Source organism: Neoarius graeffei, chromosome 23, assembly GCF_027579695.1.
Source record: "Neoarius graeffei isolate fNeoGra1 chromosome 23, fNeoGra1.pri, whole genome shotgun sequence".
In the NCBI taxonomy this organism is placed as follows: domain Eukaryota; kingdom Metazoa; phylum Chordata; class Actinopteri; order Siluriformes; family Ariidae; genus Neoarius; species Neoarius graeffei.
The window spans coordinates 7,732,676-7,752,884 of NC_083591.1; the positions used below are offsets into that span (position 1 = coordinate 7,732,676).

General features: G+C 40.6%; 1 protein-coding gene across 7 annotated transcripts in view; it reads right to left on the reverse strand.

The window, feature by feature from the left end:
- The window catches only part of bbs9 (Bardet-Biedl syndrome 9), a 253,915-nt gene that overhangs the window by 190,611 nt on the left and 43,095 nt on the right, over positions 1-20,209 (reverse strand). For all 7 annotated transcript variants that reach the window (XM_060905683.1, XM_060905684.1, XM_060905681.1 and 4 more), the window contains 4 exons: positions 18,417-18,598; positions 11,132-11,208; positions 10,275-10,328; positions 5,654-5,756 (listed from right to left, as the gene is read on the reverse strand). In XM_060905683.1, coding sequence (XP_060761666.1) covers positions 5,654-5,756; positions 10,275-10,328; positions 11,132-11,208; positions 18,417-18,598 — 416 coding nt within the window. The remainder of the gene's footprint in view (positions 1-5,653; positions 5,757-10,274; positions 10,329-11,131; positions 11,209-18,416; positions 18,599-20,209) is intronic.

Sequence of the window (20,209 nt, forward strand, 5' to 3'; positions counted from 1 at the left end):
AAGTTAGGTATAGAATGTTTCTTACAGAATATGTTACGATGGTAGCTGGTCTTGTATGAATTTCTGAGCTATAAAATGAGTTGTGGTCTATTTTTTACCGTAGCGTGTTATGTGTGTGCGGGGAAGGACATGCATTAACAATCTGCATGTGTAGAATGGAATTTTCCACTCCGACAGTTAGAAGTTGATCGTGCTTCCATTTGCGGTCTTTCTGTTACGCGGGTGATCTGTTCGGACGTTCTCACTGAAAAGGTGAGTTTTCACAGTTTTATTTTGTTTTAGTCTTGCAGTATAAGGCAATAGAATGTTTCTTTTTCATCTTTCATATTTCGTAGTGTTTGGGTATTTTTGGCCAATATTTTGCAACCATGGTCAATTTAGATCGAACTTTTGATAGAATCTACGGCCAGTCATTTTGCCCCGCCCCCGCCTCCACCTCGCGCTCCGTCCGGTGCGGTAGTGATGTCCCGTTGCTCACGCGCCGCAGCAGAGACCCGTGCGACCTTCAGCCGGTACAGTCGCTGTTCTTTTACCACCGCCGTTATTCTCATCTTTCCGGTGTGTTCTTGATTTTTCCATTGTGTCCTATTTCGTCGTATCAAATACCCAAAATGTATCATATTATTCATATTTAAGTGAATAATCAAGTCAGTCATCATAACTTGGCATTTTTAACCCAAGCAATCAAAAAGAGGAAATTTATTCAATATTTTCACTCATCTGTGAAGGAGGGGCTTTAATTCTTCATGATGAAGTTATTTTATATGAAAATTTTACAAAAGCATTTGAATTGTAATCAAAAAGATTTTCCACAGTGGAGGCCAGATAAAGCAAGATGCTATCTTTATTCTTATTAAACATGACAAAAGGAGCATTGAGTGTTAAGTAAAAGTAAAAAAAAAAAAAAAATAGTAAAATTAGAACATTTATTTTTTGACCATAATGTCCCAAACGAGAGACCAGTTTCTGAGACGGACCCATATACAGTAGCAATCTTCTGAATATATCTAAAGCGAGCAGTGGCTTCTAGATTACGAGCATACTCTGGTAAGTTGTCGCTAGCTGTTTAGACCACCAGCTATTTCACTTTCAGTAAAACTGCGAAGTCAGGTGACTGAAATCCAGCAATACCGTGAGTAGAGAAAAACAAAAATGGCGGAGCGTGCTGCTGAAGCAACCGAGGATGAAATAAAAAACTACTCAAACAAAATGCAAAAAAAAAAAAAAAAGGAATGAAAGTATTTCATGGTAAGAACTTTTTTTTTTTTAATTTTTCAAGAATTACCATTATTGCATTTTTCACAAATTGCTCCTGTCATTTCGCCAGCTTGTTTCAAGCGGAAGTGATTTTGTCGGACGTTTTGTATCCAGTTTTGATGTATTGAATTTGCAAAGAATAAAAATGCTCCGTTTCTGAAAATCCAGCGAATGCGGATAGAATAAAACAGTTATTCCACTCAATCTCGTCGTACACGGCTTCAAGCCACTATCAGCTCATGTACGACTCGATCTCGTGGAATAACCTAAATATTTTTATCCCACAACACTGCTAAATTCACCACCTGACCAATCAGAATGGAGGTGATTCATTTCCTCGAAACGGCAACTCCTCCAGTTGCTCTCGCTGCAAGGTTTTTAGTCTTTTTAATACTTTACAGAATTACGTTGTACTTTTTACCCATTTAATGCTGCGGAACGTCTGAAAAAACACGACAGTTCCTGTTTAGCAGCTGGAAACAATCGTTCCCTCTCCAGCCTCTCTTTTTCACCAAGTTTAAAATGCAGCTTGTCCTGTTAGCAAGAATGCGGAAAGTGCGAAGACGAAACTAACGAACTCGCACTGGAGACTCCTTCCGTAGAGATCAAAAACATCATACAGAAACCCTTCTCGATATTCACAGCCACATGGGTATATATATAGGTATATATATATTTTTAAACGTGCCTGCTGTACAAGTCCTTGTGTGAGATGTGACTCGAGAACATTAGGACGAGGACTTAAATATTCCGACCAACCAGAATCGAGAATGACAGTGCTGTGGTATAAAATGATTCACAAACAGCAAAACGTCTTGCTAGTGGCTTCAGACATTTGACTCCTATGAAATATAGAACCACGATGATCACGCCAATATGGTGAGCTGGTGAAGAACTTTCCATTCAGTCATTCTCCTGATTCAATTGTGCTCCTCTGACATCATCGCTCTTGATCATAAGGCCAAAGAAACATCAACCTTTGACCTGCACTCTTGATCAAAGCATTCAGGCAGACTTCCTGTCGCTCAGTGTGCGTATGCGCGCGCACACGGCTGTTTTCGATGCCGATTCCTGACTCAAGTCTTCACTTGCGCGCACAAAGAGAGGATGTAAGCTGCTAATCTGTCTCCTAGCTGCTAGCCTTTGATCTGTCGGAGATCCATTACAGGGCTGCTTTCTGGACACTCGCGCCAAACTAATGGGAGCAGAGATAAAGCGCGAGGGGTGGAGTTTATACAGAGAGTGCATCATCATGTATATCAGCCTCTTGCTCCATCTCTACTTCCATCATGACTCCAGAGCGAAACACCTCAGCGCTGACGTCTTCACCTGTTTTACTTGGACAGACAGAGAGGACTCCCCCCCCCCACAAGCTTTGAGGCCGACTGTCAATTACAGCCTTTTTTTTTTTAAAGGTCCCATGGCATGAAATTTTCACTTTCTGAGGTTTTTTAACGTTAAAATGAGTTCCTCTGACCTTCTTAAGTCACCCCAGTGGCTAGAAATTTCATAATGTGTAAACCAAACTATGCCCAACATTTGAGAATGGCGCGTCAAAACGGCGCGTTGATAAACTCTTCCCTTTACTACGTCAGCAAGGGAGATGATCCCCACGCCCCCCCCGGATTCCCACCCACTGTATGGATTGCCCGCCCAGCTCAAAAGTTGCCACCAAACATGGAAGTTGCGCTGTACATGGATGTGACAACACAGAAAGGAGTCTGTTTTTACTGCCGACGGGAGAGCCCCTGAAGACGCAGTGGCTTAATTTTATTTACTCCAATAATACGCCGTCGAGTCTACCTAAGACGGTGTATGTTTGTCGGAAGCATTTTCCTGATGAATGTTTCCACAACTTGGGACAGTACAGGGCAGGTTTTGCACATCAACTGTCACTGAAGCCTGGGTCCGTACCAAGCATCCCTGCCGCATCAGCCACAAACACCGAACAAGTAAGTGTATAACTGTTAAGTCGTTTTGCCATGTTTTAAAATCGGTGCCACGTTAGCCTTGCAATGGCTACATTAGCTGTGCAGCTAACCGCTTCCTGCAGTTAGCCAGGTACTCTGCGCTACAAAACCAAAAAGCATGCAGCATGCTCTGTTACAATAGCCAATCAAAACAGTTTTTACAAAGACACCCACATTCTTTTTTTTTTTAAGTCACTCGTTCATTTTATTTGTTTGTTTGTTCAGTAAAAACCCAAACATTTGTTGAATTTATTGTATTTCCTCGCGTCGCACCTTAATGACGTCAGCGCACGGTATTTTTCCTTTCGCGGTTTGTTCCTTCTCTCTCGCCATAGTAAGACACCCACATCCGCTTGTTCTGACCCACTGCAGGTAGCGTCACAGTGCTGTTAGTGTAGGTATCATGCCGCCATTTTGTCTCTAAGAACTACAACTACCAGTCCTCTTCCACGTGACATACGTCACGCATGGGCGGGATCATCTACGTCAGTCCGCCATGCGCGCATAAGTCCAGGCGGAAGCTCCGCTCTGTCTCTCGCGTCCGGTTTCCAAGGAGTCTAGACGCATAAAGAGATGCTCTCAAACTCGAAAACACCTCCTCCTTGCAAGATTCACCATCCAGCGCGTTCTGTGCTTAACCACTGGCCAAGGTAAAAGTCCAGAATAGCGCGATCTTTAAACTCAACCTGAGTTACAACCGGTTTATTCGTATTAGAAGTGACGTCACGACTGCAGCCCAGGCTAAAAGTTAAGAAGCGATTGAATCCTTTTTAACTCAAAAGCGCTGTGCATCTTATTCTGATCAGAGACTTTTCCTCACGAACGCTGAGGTTCGGACCAAGAATCCTCTGCTTTCCACGGGAACCACCCAAGTGCTCCACTGGACCAGAAAGTTCTCTACGCCTCCATCACGAGCGGCTCACGTGCTCCAACGGCGAGGCCCGAAACTACAACGGCGAATATTTCTTCATATCTTGCTAAAGGCAGGATTAAGTAAGATTTTGGCATTTGGGCATAACTAAGATAGTCTTAGGAATTTGCTTTTATTGAAATAGTGTGAATTTAAACCCAGGTTTATTGTTACACTGTTAAAACACGCAGCGTGTTGAATTGTTCTGTTTTTGTTTTAATCTCATTTGTTTTGACAGGCTGTGCATGCTTCTCTCTCTCTTATTCTTACTAACATTTTAATTTCATTATTATACATCTTGATCTCATCAAGATTTCAGTGGATTCAGTATGGTTATGAGCTAGTGGGTTAGCTACAGCTTCCCTTTGTCTGCTTAGCAACACAAAGCTAATCAAGGCCTACCATGTGCTCAGCAGGCCATCAGGCCTGATAAACCACACCTCAGCTAGAAATCCACAAGCTAGCTTTAGCTAGGCCATAGGGCCTTTCACAAACACACACTAGCAACACAAGGCTAATCTAGGCCTCCACCACGTGTAGTTAGCTACACGAGGCTAAACACATGGTCAAGTCCTACACACACACACACACACACACACACACACACACACACACACACATTAGCAACAGAGCTAATCCTTTGTTCTATTTAGATAACATTCCTTTGTTTTAGCTAGCAACAAGCTAGGCCATACACAAACACACCACACATAAATACACACATATATATATACACACACACCTCACTGCTTGTATATATTGATTATTCATTTTTTATCTTTGTTATAATAAATCCATTTATTAAACAACCTGTGTATTCATTTGTTGTGCAAGAATATTTCTGAAGTCCCCAATCTCTCAAAGAATTCAAAAAGGTGCAGATTTATGTAATATAGTAAGTGATCAATAATAATTTGGAAATATACCATAATCTAGCTGTTTGGTAATTTATCCAGGATTAATGGTATGATTCACTAAATGATTCATTGAACGATTCACTAAATGATTCACTGAATGATTCACTTTAAATGAGACTGATTCTATGGTATGATTCAATTCAAATGAGTCAAAGTAAACGATTCAATGGGACTGATTCATTTTAATTATTAACCTTCAAATTTAATGAGACTGATTTAATGAGATTGATCACTTAATTTCAATAATTAACTGATTGCACCCACATTAGCTAATCAGAGGTAACACATTTACATGTCATGAATATTAATGATAAGAGCTGAAATCCTGTCGTTCTCCTGCCACCCACTCCTCCACCAAACTAGAACAGCCTGAAACAGGAGAACCACAGCATTTTTTTCACCAAAACCGGCTCACAGGGCATTCATTCATACTAGAGACCACCGCACAATTAATGAAAAAACAATGCCATGGGACCTTTAAACCTAGCGAACATTTTAAATGCTGGACATCAGTTGACCGAAACCAATCATACATCATGCATCAGTGAAAAGCATAAAGAAACAGGAACGCAACGGAGAGACGGGTGTATTGAACGTACCTAAAGAATCGAACACAAACTGGTCCTGAGTGACAGCCAGAGGCGGCTGGACGCACACACTCATCTTTGCGCTCTGAACCGCAAATCGGCTGCTCACTTTAATCTGAGGAAGAGAAGAAAAAAAAAGCGCAGAGGAAAATTCATTCAGAATAAACTTTACACTACATACAGTCGGTGTGTTATCCTATGGAAGGAGTAAAACAGTCAGGGTTGTGCTGTTTGAGGAAAATAATCAACAACCATATGGGGTGTGATAACACGTCCCGGAGTGTTTTATTCCCTCTTATACCAAAGGAATCCCTTAATTACAATTTTTATTAAACTACAGGATACTGGAACACATCATACTTTTTAAATCCATTGAACAGTGAGTGACTTGAAATAACTTTTATTCTATCCACATTCCCTGGATTTTGAGAAACGGAGCATTTTTATTTTCATTTTTTGCAAATTCGATCAACAAAAACTTGACACGAAACGTCCGACAATCATTTCAGCTTAGAATGTAAACAAACCGGCAAAATGACCCACGTTCTTACCATCAAATACTTTCATTCCATTTCATTCATTTTGTTGCTTTTTTTTTTGGGGATTTTGTTTCCGAGTAGTTTTTATTTCGTCCTCGGTTGGTTCAGCGACACGCTCCGACATTTTGTTTTTCTCTACTCACAGTATATGAGCTGATATCTTAGTCTTAGAGTAGCCAACCAGAGCACGCAATTGCTCATATCCAGTGAGCGTGGATAGATTAATTAGGATTTTTTTTTTTTCGCGGTATATCCTGCGCTCTGATTGGCTGGCGAGCGGGTCCGTATCTACGGTATGGACCCCGGTTACGGACCTCTGGCAACTCACTCATTCACAACAACGACAAACATAGTAGCAATTTTGGTCAACATTTATCTTTTTTTAAATAAGATTTATTCATAAGATGATCAAAAATCTTAAAATTTTTGCCAGCGTTTCTCAGGAGAATAGCATTAATTTTACAGCATGGATAGCGATAACGACAGTGTTCACAGCGAAAGCGAGTTTTACTACCCTGAGGAAGAAGAAATAAAATAAAACATTTCAGGAGAAAGCTAAAAACCTCTAACTTGCTAACGCCGAGCAAAAACATGGCTGAATCCTGAATGACTCAATTTTGTATAAATAGGGGACTACATAGGCAGCAAAATGTAGTTTTTTTCCTGCCATGGAAGTGCACTTGTATACCGAGGAGGAAGCCATTTGCATTACAGCCGTGAATGAGGATTCAAAATGGCGGCTCGGCTCGGTTTTCCCTTTCGGGCGCTCTCGTTTTCTGTTAGAATTTGGTAAAGAAAAAAATTAATACATTATTTACCAGCTTAAGGTCGGTCCGTATGGTGAAATACCGTGACCTCGGTCTTGAATAGTTTCAAGACCTCGGTCACGGTATTGCATGATACAGACCTCCCAGCTCTTAAATAACGTATATATATCTCTTGTCTCGTTATCTTTTATATACAGTACTACATGCTAAGAAATGGCTAAGAGCGTTCATAAATGACTAAAAACAAACACACTAAAAAAAAAAACCATGTTAATATACCCTAGTGAGGTAGACAGCATTTATTTATTTAAAAAAAGGGAAGTTAGCTAGCTTGCTAACATAAGAAGTCTAGATTTGGAAATGCTGAGTGTTTGTTAAAAATGCGAAGAATCATAACTCCTGGTTTAAAATAAACTTGTATGAGCAATCTAGCATGGGCAGTTTATAAATATGCGTGCATGAATTAAAATTTAAATTCTCTCAGAAATCAAGTTAGTTCGCCGGCTAACAACATGCACCCAGGGCTCCACACGTACTCTCATGGTTAGGGGTTCAAAATCAGCTCTAACCAGGCCAGCTAGTATGATCTCGCCTCCATAACAAACGCATGAGTTTTCACCGCGTGAGCAGCCTATAGGAGTGAAATATTGCTTTAATTTTCACTTTTCACGCCTGTAAAAGAGAAAAACCAAAGCGAATCCTTGTTTTGTTCGAGGTGCGTAGCACCGAGTCAGCTATAAGCTGTGTACGACGAGACTGACTGGAATAACTGTTTTATTCTATCCACATTCACTGGATTTTGAGAAATGGAGCTTTTTTTTTTTTTTGCAAATTCGATAAACAAAAATTTGATACGAAATGTCCGACAATCATTTCCGCTTAGAATGTAAACAAACCGGCGAAATGACAAGCAATTTGTGAAAAATGCTCTAATAATAATACAACCCCGATTCCAAAAAAGTTGGGACAAAGTACAAATTGTAAATAAAAACGGAATGCAATGATGTGGAAGTTTCAAAATTCCATATTTTATTCAGAATAGAACATAGATGACATATCAAATGTTTAAACTGAGAAAATGTATCATTTAAAGAGAAAAATTAGATGATTTTAAATTTCATGACAACAACACATCTCAAAAAAGTTGGGACAAGGCCATGTTTACCACTGTGAGACATCCCCTTTTCTCTTTACAACAGTCTGTAAACGTCTGGGGACTGAGGAGACAAGTTGCTCAAGTTTAGGGATGGGAATGTTAACCCATTCTTGTCTAATGTAGGATTCTAGTTGCTCAACTGTCTTAGGTCTTTTTTGTCGTATCTTCCGTTTTATGATGCGCCAAATGTTTTCTATGGGTGAAAGATCTGGACTGCAGGCTGGCCAGTTCAGTACCCGGACCCTTCTTCTACGCAGCCATGATGCTGTAATTGATGCAGTATGTGGTTTGGCATTGTCATGTTGGAAAATGCAAGGTCTTCCCTGAAAGAGACGTCGTCTGGATGGGAGCATATGTTGCTCTAGAACCTGGATATACCTTTCAGCATTGATGGTGTCTTTCCAGATGTGTAAGCTGCCCATGTCACATGCACTAATGCAACCCCATACCATCAGAGATGCAGGCTTCTGAACTGAGCGCTGATAACAACTTGGGTCGTCCTTCTCCTCTTTAGTCCGAATGACATAGCGCCCCTGGTTTCCATAAAGAACTTCAAATTTTGATTCGTCTGACCACAGAACAGTTTTCCACTTTGCCACAGTCCATTTTAAATGAGCCTTGGCCCAGAGAAGACGTCTGCACTTCTGGATCATGTTTAGATACGGCTTCTTCTTTGAACTATAGAGTTTTAGCTGGCGACGGCGGATGGCACGGTGAATTGTGTTCACAGATAATGTTCTCTGGAAAGATTCCTGAGCCCATTTTGTGATTTCCAATACAGAAGCATGCCTGTATGTGATGCAGTGCCGTCTAAGGGCCCGAAGATCACGGGCACCCAGTATGGTTTTCCGGCCTTGACCCTTACGCACAGAGATTCTTCCAGATTCTCTGAATCTTTTGATGATATTATGCACTGTAGATGATGATATGTTCAAACTCTTTGCAATTTTACACTGTCGAACTCCTTTCTGATATTACTCCACTATTTGTCGGCGCAGAATTAGGGGGATTGGTGATCCTCTTCCCATCTTTACTTCTGAGAGCCGCTGCCACTCCAAGATGCTCTTTTTATACCCAGTCATGTTAATGACCTATTGCCAATTGACCTAATGAGTTGCAATTTGGTCCTCCAGCTGTTCCTTTTTTGTACCTTTAACTTTTCCAGCCTCTTATTGCCCCTGTCCCAACTTTTTTGAGATGTGTTGCTGTCATGAAATTTCAAATGAGCCAATATTTGGCATGAAATTTCAAAATGTCTCACTTTCGACATTTGATATGTTGTCTATGTTCTATTGTGAATACAATATCAGTTTTTGAGATTTGTAAATTATTGCATTCCGTTTTTATTTACAATTTGTACTTTGTCCCAACTTTTTTGGAATCGGGGTTGTAATAAGAAGAATTATTCTTGGAAAAAAAAAAAAAACGTTCTTACCATCAAATACTTTCATTCCATATTTTATAGCTTATTTTTTTGGGGGGTGTTTTGTTTTCGAGTAGTTTTTCTCTCATCCTCTGTTGGTTCGGCAGCAGCACGCACCACCATTTTGTTTTTCTCTACTCACGGTATACGAGCTGATATCCTAGTAGTAGAGTAGCCAATCAGAGCGCACGATTGCTCATATCCAGTAAATGTGGGTAGAATAATTCATGTCTGATAAACAGGGGTGGGTTTCCCAAAAGCCTCTTAACGCTAAGAGCATCTTAACTAGGAGAGAGTGTGTTCGTTGTGATGCTCGCGCTACCATTTAACAATGATTTGTGCTACGATGCTTTTAGGAAACTCGGCACTGGTTAGTTCCTGATTATTAGTTTTGTTTCTTTTTTTTCCCCCACAGCTATAAATAGTGCATCCTTCACCTTGTCGTGCTCCTATGAAATCTTCGTTACAACTTTACCTTTGGCTCTTAACAAGAGATGACACTGAAGACTTCTTGCGAAATTGTAATCCATACATGTCTTCATCGATTCATCAATCCATTTATGTTGAAATTTATCTGCCTGCGTCGGTTGTTACGATCAAATTTGAACAAGCGCTTTGATAGAAAATTAATCAACACCTTCGGACTATCAGAATCAAGAATTCAGGTGACTGACGACCAAAAAAAAAAAAATCCTCATTTGAAAAGACGTATAAGGAAACGAACATTGTGTGGTGTGTGCGCGCATACCGTGACTGTAAGAGAAGGGACAGCGATGCCGTTGATCTCTGGGATAAGAGCTTGCTGTGGAGAAAAAGAAAGATCAGCATGAGAAAACTATCACCGCACACACACACACGTTGCCATTTTCACAGCCGTTTCTTATCCGCCTTCTTTATTAAATAATATTTTCCTGCAATTTGGTTTTGCCAATTCCTACTTTTCACTTGAGGGACGCGTGAAACGAACCTCCATATCTTTCTGATCTGCTGCCTCACAGGAAAGCAGAACACGCTCAGAAGAGACTGCCATCTGCCCTCTTCCTCATACATACATGGTCTTATCGTGTCGAACATGAAATTATTCTCTGAATATCTGTCAAGCTGCTTTATGGAACTGTCGACTGTGAATGACGACTAAAAGAGGTCGTGTTCCCAAGTCTATTTGATATTTATTCTATCCACATTCACTGGATATGAGCAATCGTGCGCTCTGATAGGCTACTCTACGACTAGGATATATGAGCTCGTAAAACACAAAAGCAACAAAACATGGAATGAAAGTCTCTTTTTTAAAATTATTTTTCAAGAATTACAGCATTTTTCAAAAATTACTACTGTCATTTCGCCGGTTTGTTTACATTCTAAGCAGAAATTATTTTGGCAGATGTTTTGTATAAAAGTTTAGATTTACTGAATTTGCCAAAAAAAAAATTATAAAACGCTCCGTTTCTCAAAATCCAGTGAACGTGGTTAGAATAAAACAGTTATTCCACTCAATCTCGTCGTACACGATATTCACTCGGTGCTACGCGCCTCGTCGGCTATCAGCTCACGTACGACTTGATTTCGTGGAATAACTTAACTATATGAAGTAGTGACGGGTACCGAGACATCATCCAGGTTGGTTGAGACGATAGCCGTTAGCGTCAGGTCGTCCTCTGTTTCGGCTTTGGGAATGATGTCTAAGAAAAACAGGGGAGAGGAAAGAAAACACCGTTACATTTCTGAGGAGATCTCCAGTACTCTGACGTACTTTGAGGTGGAACAGTGAAGCAGAGAGTCATGTTTGGAAGCTCACGCACGACGCCAAACACGAACCGAAATCGTTCTCGCTTTCCGCGCTGAAACGTCTTTTTCGTTTTCGAGTAGGCTGGGCTGAATGAAGACAGCGCTGCAGCGGTTCAACAATCAAAATGGAGCGCTCAACTTCGAAAAACGTGCAGGAGCGCTCGGAAAAAGTCCCGCGAGTCAGCTCATCCTGACGATCTGTGACCTTTGCTTTTTTAGGTTATTCGAAATGCCAAGAGAGCCTCGGGCAACTGAAGGTTTCACGAGAAAAGATTACAGGAAACGAAGCCGACACGTTGGCAACGTTTCGAAGCGCTGTCACGGATTACAAGCCGAGAAAAAGCTTGACAGTGTGCAGATTCGGTGAGTAAAGCCAGGCTGCTGAAAACAAGTACGATTCAGTTAAGAAGAGTTTCGAGAATGCATTAACAAAAGAAAAAAAAAAACAAAACACACTTTTGCGGATTCAGATCGAGCAGCCCAGATTTATGCTCTGAAGACTTGCCCTGCTGCTTCCTAACACAGCGAATGTCTATTTCAGCCTCATAAAACAGACGAGAGAATTTCTTTCACCCTCCCTTCGTCAAAAGGACACAAAGGCTCTGTTCTGTAGCACAAAAGAAAGAAAGACTTCCAGTCTCCTGTCCCGCCAGGGGTTAACTCGGGTCGGGACGAGGCCTTGACTCTGCCACCGACACGGTCTTTGTTATCCGAGAAAACATTGGCGGTTAATCCTCGCCAAGGTTTCCTGATTGGTGTTCGTACGACGATGCACAAAAAGCTCCTCTTAATCCCAACACAAGGTCAAATCTCTCCAAAGTGAGAAAACACCTCACCTGACCTATTTGACTGTTTTAAAGGACATGGGACATGGATTTTTTTCTGGGTATAATTATGTATAAAGGATAGGGCTGGGCGATATGAGAAAAAATTATATCACGATATATTTTTTCAAAATTTTCGATAACGATATATACCGTATTTTCCGGACTATACGTCGCTCCGGAGTTTAAGTCGCATCAGCCAAAAAATGCATTATGAAGACGAAAAAAACATATATAAGTCGCACTTTTTTGAAGGGTTATTCTATCCATGGAATCTGTGATTGTATCTGATAAGCGGCGCGTGGTTACTGCGCGACTGCATTGTTTATTTAATAAACGAACAGCTGAGCAGTGATAACGCGCCCTTTGCCCTGTAAGTAGCCTAGTCTGATTATTTTAAATATCTACTACTATCTTTAATACTATCACTATCGTTATTACTAATAGTCTATATTATTATTATAACTAATATTAGTAGCCTATTACTGATGCATTAATCAGTTTGCTTTTAGAATATTTTTACCGGTAGGGCTTATTATCGCCCCATGGCTCTTTCATCTGTGTTATTAAAGCTGTAGTCATCATCGAGGAGTGTCATGCTTCATTTTTGTCGAATTTTATTTCATCAAATCAGAGGCCAAGCAGGCTATAGGTATATCATCTCCAAAGACAGGTACAGTAGTAAAAACAACCGTCTAGTGAAAAAAAAAACAACAACCGCTTTTAAATCCCCTACTTAAATCCTTAAAATGAGTCATTTAACTCATGTCTTGTGTGATCTGATCTCCAATGGTGAAATAAACCGGCTGTGATGAGTAAAGTCTGTTATTTTAGAAGATAAATGTAATATATAATTTAATATATAGACTAATAAAAATTAATATTTTATAATATAATATCACGACATATTACTGTCTGTAACTGTTTGTCACTAAAGCGTTTTCTAAGATCATAATGTCTGATATTATTATTATTATTATTATTATTATTTTACACACACAATAAGCGCATGTGCGTAAAGTTATAGGAAACCATCCCCCGCCTTTTTTTTTTTTTTTTGAGTCGCCGGACCCACCCACCTCCTGCGTTCTGGGACCTCCCACTTCACAAATTAAGCACTGCCTAAAATCACTATATAACTTATTTAAATAACTATAGGCCTATCATTAATAATAAAACACAGGTCAATCAAGTTTATCAAGCTGATGATTTCACTCCAAATCAGCAAATCCATTGAATTCCTCATCCTCGGTGTCGCTTCTGAACAACTCTGCCTCCAGCGGCAGATGAAGCGCCGTTTCCTCTTCTTCTGCGTGGCTGTCGTCAGACTCAGCATCAGCTCCAGTTATTCCGCGGTGAAAAAAAAAAAAACCATATATACGTCGCACCGGAGTATAAGTCGCATGGCCAGCCGAACCATGAAAAAAAGTGCGACTTATAGTCCGAAAAATACGGTATCACGATATAAATCAAATCACCATTTTTGTATTTTCTTTAATTTTCTGCTCAAAATATGAACATTACAAATTAGTAGTTCCTTCCTAATTAACAAAAATAGCTTAACAAGCCTTCAAGTTTCACAGAACCAAAACAAACTGGATGCACATTCTTTTGTTCAAATGAATAAACTGAAACTGAAAAATAAAAACTATATACCATTGTTAATCATTTGTGCAAATTCTAGCAGCTTTCAAATAAACATAAAAGACGTATTGACGTGTAAACCTTATGCTGCAAGGAGAAAAAAAGTGCAATCCTGTACGTCAGTGTGTTTAAGGTTTTGTGTAACACTTTGTTGTATGTCCGATTTTAAATATCCAAAATACCTCCACACAACCGAAGATCTCTGGCCCTTCTTTTCAACGATGTCCTCCAGGGCAGTGCTCTGACTTTCCTGTTCAGAACTCCGGTCAGTCGGCTTCTCGCTCATTTTTATAATCGCTTTGTTGGAGAAATGCCGCGCTCCTGCAAACTTCACCACAGCCATGCTGTGCGTTGCTGCTACACGTGTGTGTGTTTGTGTGTGCACGCAACCTAACTTGACGTGGCTCTCTTCCAACTGATTGGTTACGTGCGGTACTGTTTAGTTATGATTGGCTATTCGCGTGTCTGTCAAAACTTCGGACGAAGTAATTTTATTGAAGGCGTAGGCTTATCGTAGGCATATCGTACGTGTCTAAATTCTAATCGTAGAGATTTTATATCATGAATAACATCGTAATCGTAAAATCGCCCAGCCCTAATAAAGGACATAAGAAATGCCATCTAAATCACTGCAGGGCGTCAAAAATGTGAAAATCACCACATTATTCAACTTTTTTACACATCAGCGTAAAACAATGATTCGTTAACTAGCTAAGCAGTCACGTGACCCGTGACGTCACAAAAACTTTTCAAGGAGCCAGCGCTTGGGAATCTAATGTAAACAGGTTACCGAAATGGACACCATCGACAGTGACATTCCCGATGTTTCACAGAGATGTGAAGTTAGACCCTATCAATTCGAACCGATAGCTGGAAATTCACATGAACATGGATCTTGTCTTTAATCTGACGGGTCAGATGATTCTGAGAGTGAGAGTTCATTCAGTCCCCATGAAACTGAAAGCGGTCGGCTCGATAACACTTCCTGGTAAGTTAAAAACAATTCTGCTCAAAGGCTAATGATCTGTTGAAAGAAGTATTATTTTTGTATCATACATTGAAAGTTCATCATAGATCTAGCTAAAGTCCGTTGCAAGCTAGTGTTTTTTTTGCTGATATTTTTCGAGATTGATTGAGATACAATGCTTCCAGAGTCCGAGATGAAAACATTCAAAATGGCGAAACGAGTCAGAATTATGATAATCAATAATCGATACACCCAAAATTATAATACTAATCCTGACCTCATGAGGCCCATGGTAAAACCACACTTCCAGGAGGGGCTGCCGTCTGCCTCCCAAGCCGGCCGAGAGCGCTCCTCGTCGGGCACGGCCAGGCGGGCGAATGCCCTGGTCCGTCCGCCCTGTCTAAAATAATGGTACAACTCCGAGTGAAGGTATCAATGCGCTGTCGAAGCGCGCAGAAGGTGTTAGTACGCCTGTCATTATAGTGCGGACTTTCCATAGCATAGAAAAATCGCTACGTTTCAATTTGTGTAACTGAACTTTGTTTCATATCACTGGTCATATAAACCTATGTAAACAGGAAAAACGCGGAAGAGTTTGGTCGCATCTAACTACAGCCCCAAAAAATACCATTGGCCATGCTGAGCCTAGCTACATTGCTAACAGGACTGACAGCGCGTCTGACTGACTGGGAGGTCGCAATACACCATGATGTTCAATGTACGTTAAACACTCTAAAAACGAAACAATTTTCTTGTCATCCAAGACACAAAAACTATTTTGTCGCATTCGTCATCATCACGATTCACACTTCTCCATATTCATCTACCCGCTTGTGCTGTACCCGAAAGTTTTTGTGACGTATGATCACGTGACAGCGGCTCTTCCGGTTGTAAAATATGCATATGGGTCAGTCCATGAAATGATGTTACTTTTCATTGGTCCGGGTTTACATAATCATTTCATCTTTAATTTCCATGATTTAAAGAAACATTTAGCAGATTATCCATAAATATTGTTTGAAGAAATAAAATAAATTAAAAAAATGAAGTTTTCTTTTGAAATAAAGAAATGTGAACCATTTTCTTCCCCTGTGACTGGACACGGATGACACGTTTTTTGTGACATGGAATATTTGCTGACTTTGAGCTTAAATAAACCTTCATTACTTTGAGAATTTCAATAAAATTAGTTTCATGGTACTTGCAATTTAGTTTTACACTCACATAATAAAGTTAAGAAGGTTCTATAAACTATTTAGCTTCGAATTCATCCACTAAAAATAGGTTGTGAACGTAACATTGTGATGTCCTACCGTGTTACGTTAGAAACCAGGCTTATACAAAATGATAAAACGAGTTGAAATCATGATTGATGTTTTTAATATAAAGAAGAATATACCGTATTTTTTGGACTATAAGTCGCACTTTTTTTCATGGTTCGGCTGGCCATGCGACTTATACTCCGGTGCGACGTATATATGGGTTTGTTTGTTTTTTTTCACCGCGGAATAACTGGAGCTGATGCTGAGTCTGACGACAGCCACACAGAACAAGAGGAAACGGCGCTTCATCTGCCGCTGGAGTTGGCAGAGTTGTTCAGAAGCGACACCGAGGATGAGGAATTCAATGGATTTGCTGATTTGGAGTGAAATCATCAGCTTGATAAACTCGATTGACCTGTGTTTTATTATTAATGATAGGCCTATAGTTATTTAAATAAGTTATGTAGTGATTTTAGGCAGTGCTTAATTTGTGAAGTGGGAGGTCCCAGAACGCAGGAGGTGGGTGGGTCCAGCGACTCAAAAAAAAAAAAGGCGGGGGATGGTTTACTATAACTTTACGCACATGTGCTTATTGTGTGTGTAAAATAATAATAATAATAATCATAATCATAATATCAGACATTATGATCTTAGAAAACGCTTTAGTGACAAACAGTTACAGGCAGTAATATGTCGTGATATATTATAAAATATTAATTTTTATTAGTCTATATATTAAATTATATATTACATTTATCTTCTAAAATAACAGACTTTACTCATCACAACCGGTTTATTTCACCATTGGAGATCAGATCACACAAGACATGAGTTAAATGACTCATTTTAAGGATTTAAGTAGGGGATTTAAAAGCGGTTGTTGTTGTTTTTTTTTTCACTAGACGGTTGTTTTTACTACCGTACCTGTCTTTGGAGATGATATACCTATAGCCTACTTGACCTCTGATTTGATGAAATAAAATTCGACAAAAATGAAGAATGACTCTCCTCGATGATGCCTACAGCTTTAATAACACAGATGAAAGAGCCATGGGGCGATAATAAGCCCTACCGGTAAAAATATTCTAAAAGCAAACTGATTAATGCATCAGTAATAGGCTACTAATATTAGTTATAATAATAATATAGGCTATTAGTAATAACGATAGTGATAGTATTAAAGATAGTAGTAGATATTTAAAATAATCAGACTAGGCTACTTACAGGGCAAAGGGCGCGTTATCACTGCTCAGCTGTTCGTTTATTAAATAAGCAATGCAGTCGCGCAGTAACCACGCGCCGCTTATCAGATACAATCACAGATTCCATGGATAGAATAACCCTTCAAAAAAGTGCGACTTATAGTCCGGTGCGACGTATATATGTTTTTTTCGTCTTCATAATGCATTTTTTGGCTGATGTGACTTAAACTCCGGAGCGACGTATAGTCTGGAAAATACGGTACTATAAAACGATGTAGGTAGAAAGAAATTTAAACAAACGGCAATAAAAGAAATTATCGATGGTTTTTCTCACATCCTAACTTAGCGTGCACTCACTTCCTGGTTCGTTCACAACCTGCGAGACCGATTTACTCAATCTAGGTCAGCTGAACTGACGCGAGATAACTTCTCGCGGGATCTCGCACGCCACAACACGTGCTCTCGTCGCTATCGATGGCATCAAAATGGCGGCCAGCAAGAGCAGGTAGGTGATATTATCAGCGTGTCCAGCAAAGTTACGCTTAAAACCATGTTGCGTTCGACCGACAGTTGGTGATATTATGTGATAAGGAAGTCTACTATGTTATTGTGACTTGTATAACACGACGATATCATCTTACAGCTAAACATTTGTCACAACGCCGACAATCTGATCGCCTGTTTTGACGGGAAGATTTTGACTTATGTTTTCAGACACTATTCGCTGTCGTGTCCTTGTTACATTAGCAACCGGGTAAATATTTATGGATTTTATCATACATTGTAGAGCAGGCGTTATCTTAACAACTATGTTATATTTTCTTATATGGTCAATGCTTCATGGAAATAAAAGTTGTTTTCCGTTGTAAATTGTTTTAAGTGACTCCCTCTAGGTCACATTTTGGTAACCCCATTTCATGGACTGACCCATATCAGAGATCGAGCAGAAATGCCATATAATCATAACGAATATAACGATTTTGCTAAATTTAATAGATAATTTTGTATTTGTTGATGCAATTATTTCATATTTTTAATGGAAAGAAACTGATATAGCGTGCATTTATGTTTCATGTCCCATGTCCTTTAAAAATGTCCAGAACGTCCTTTCTGGTACGCACAGAATTATCTGGCTTGTCCGTGCTTTACTGAACAGTTCAAACGCCGGCTTGTTTTCTCGCGACAGACGTATCATGGTCCTACCCTGGTTCCGAGTGGCTTCGCGGATGACCTTCTGGAGAGCCTTCATCTCAACGTCCACCTTGTCGTAGTCGACCTCCCGGGAGTCCACCTTTGGCACGGTGAAGAAGGAGGGATCCGTGCCCATGTAAGAGCACTGCAGATGACCTTCAGAGCTCAGGGTCACCACCAAGCCCTTGAGTTCCCTAAGGAGGACCATGAAGAACACATTTGATTTGACGAGCAAGAAAACATTTCTCAACATTGTTCAAGCAATCCTAGAAAAATTTTGCAGAATGTGCTCAAGTGACAAACACTAACGAGGGACGCGCTGACGCTAGAGACGGCGCCGATCCATCACCGGTTACTGGAAGATTGGAAATGGAACTTTGTGATGACAACGTGAAACAAAATGCACGCTTCTCCAAAGCAACTCCAAGGGAACTAAAGCCGCTAGTGTACTTTATTAATAAAACAGCCTCAATGAGGCTCTTGGCTCATACCGCCCACTGTTGTACGAGAGTTTGAAATCCGATCACTCCTGTAGGAGTAGCAGCGATTTTTGCGAAATTGCACGTGACCCGTGTCGCCGTATCCATGGCAGGTGGCGCCACCTGGTGAACAACTCTTGCTGGAATGTGTCTTGAGAGTCTTCTGGATGAGTTTCAGTGAAAACGTCCCGGCAGTTAACGAAGAGTAGCATTTAATCTGACGAGTCGGCCAAAAATTTCAGACTCTCATAAAATTGTACGGTAAATGACCGGTGGCGCCACCTTCTTGACAACTTTTACACGCACACACCTACCTGGGAAACACTGGATGCGAGTTTGATTGAAAATTGACCAATCCTGTCGGAAGAGCAGCGATTTTGTGTAAATTGTGGACAGACGATGAGAACGACAGACGAACGACACGTGATCGCATAAGCTTGTTCAACCTGGCCTGCAGCCAGATGAGCTCAAAATCGAGCTACCTTTGGTTCCCGAGTATCAAAACAAAAAAAGTATTCGTACTATCGAGAGAACATCGCAAGTTTGATACCCGACAATACGACAGTTATCCATGGCCTTCTTGGGTTTTAAAATGTGATTTCAACCTTCACATCACCCACTCATGTTTCATATTTACATCACCGATTGCTTTAAATGTTTTTAATTTTGGAAATGATATTGGTAAAAAGAGACTGAACAAAACAAGATGCTGTGTGCCTGGAGACGACGTGGACAGTCCGAGCTGCTCCAGAGAAAAAGGTCCAAGGTTCTTTGAGGACATAGCTGTCTTTTTCAGCATGTGCGAGCATATCGGATGGTTCGGAGGCTCAGATCTCGGAGCTGTACGAGTAGAACGGGGGCAGACCGTGTCGATAACCAGCACGGCTCAGTGCAGGTCTGAGATCAGCGCGAACGCTAACTGGAAGCAGATGTGTTTCGTGGGCAGTTAGGTTATAAGAGGCAATAACTCTGGTTGAGGGCGAGCCAGCACAGCGGCTGCACCTGCAAAGGGAGGTGCGAATCGGCCTTGTTGTTAATAAAACTCTACAGCCCGTGCCAGATTTCTGGGGTTGTCCAGTGTCCCGGACTTTCTGCCAAATAGCGCACGCGTCGAACCAACAGCAGTGTCCTTCGCTCAAGTCTTAACCTCTGATGGTCACAGCTGACCTGATGCTCTTACTGACCGTCTCCCAGGTGACCCGGATGAGAGCTTCAACCATGACTTTAGGCTGCTTTTTGCCAAGTAAATACAGTTCCCTGGAGCGTTTGTGAGGATTTTATGAAACCGAGTTTTCACGGTACATGAAACGATCAGTGTCCTGGAGC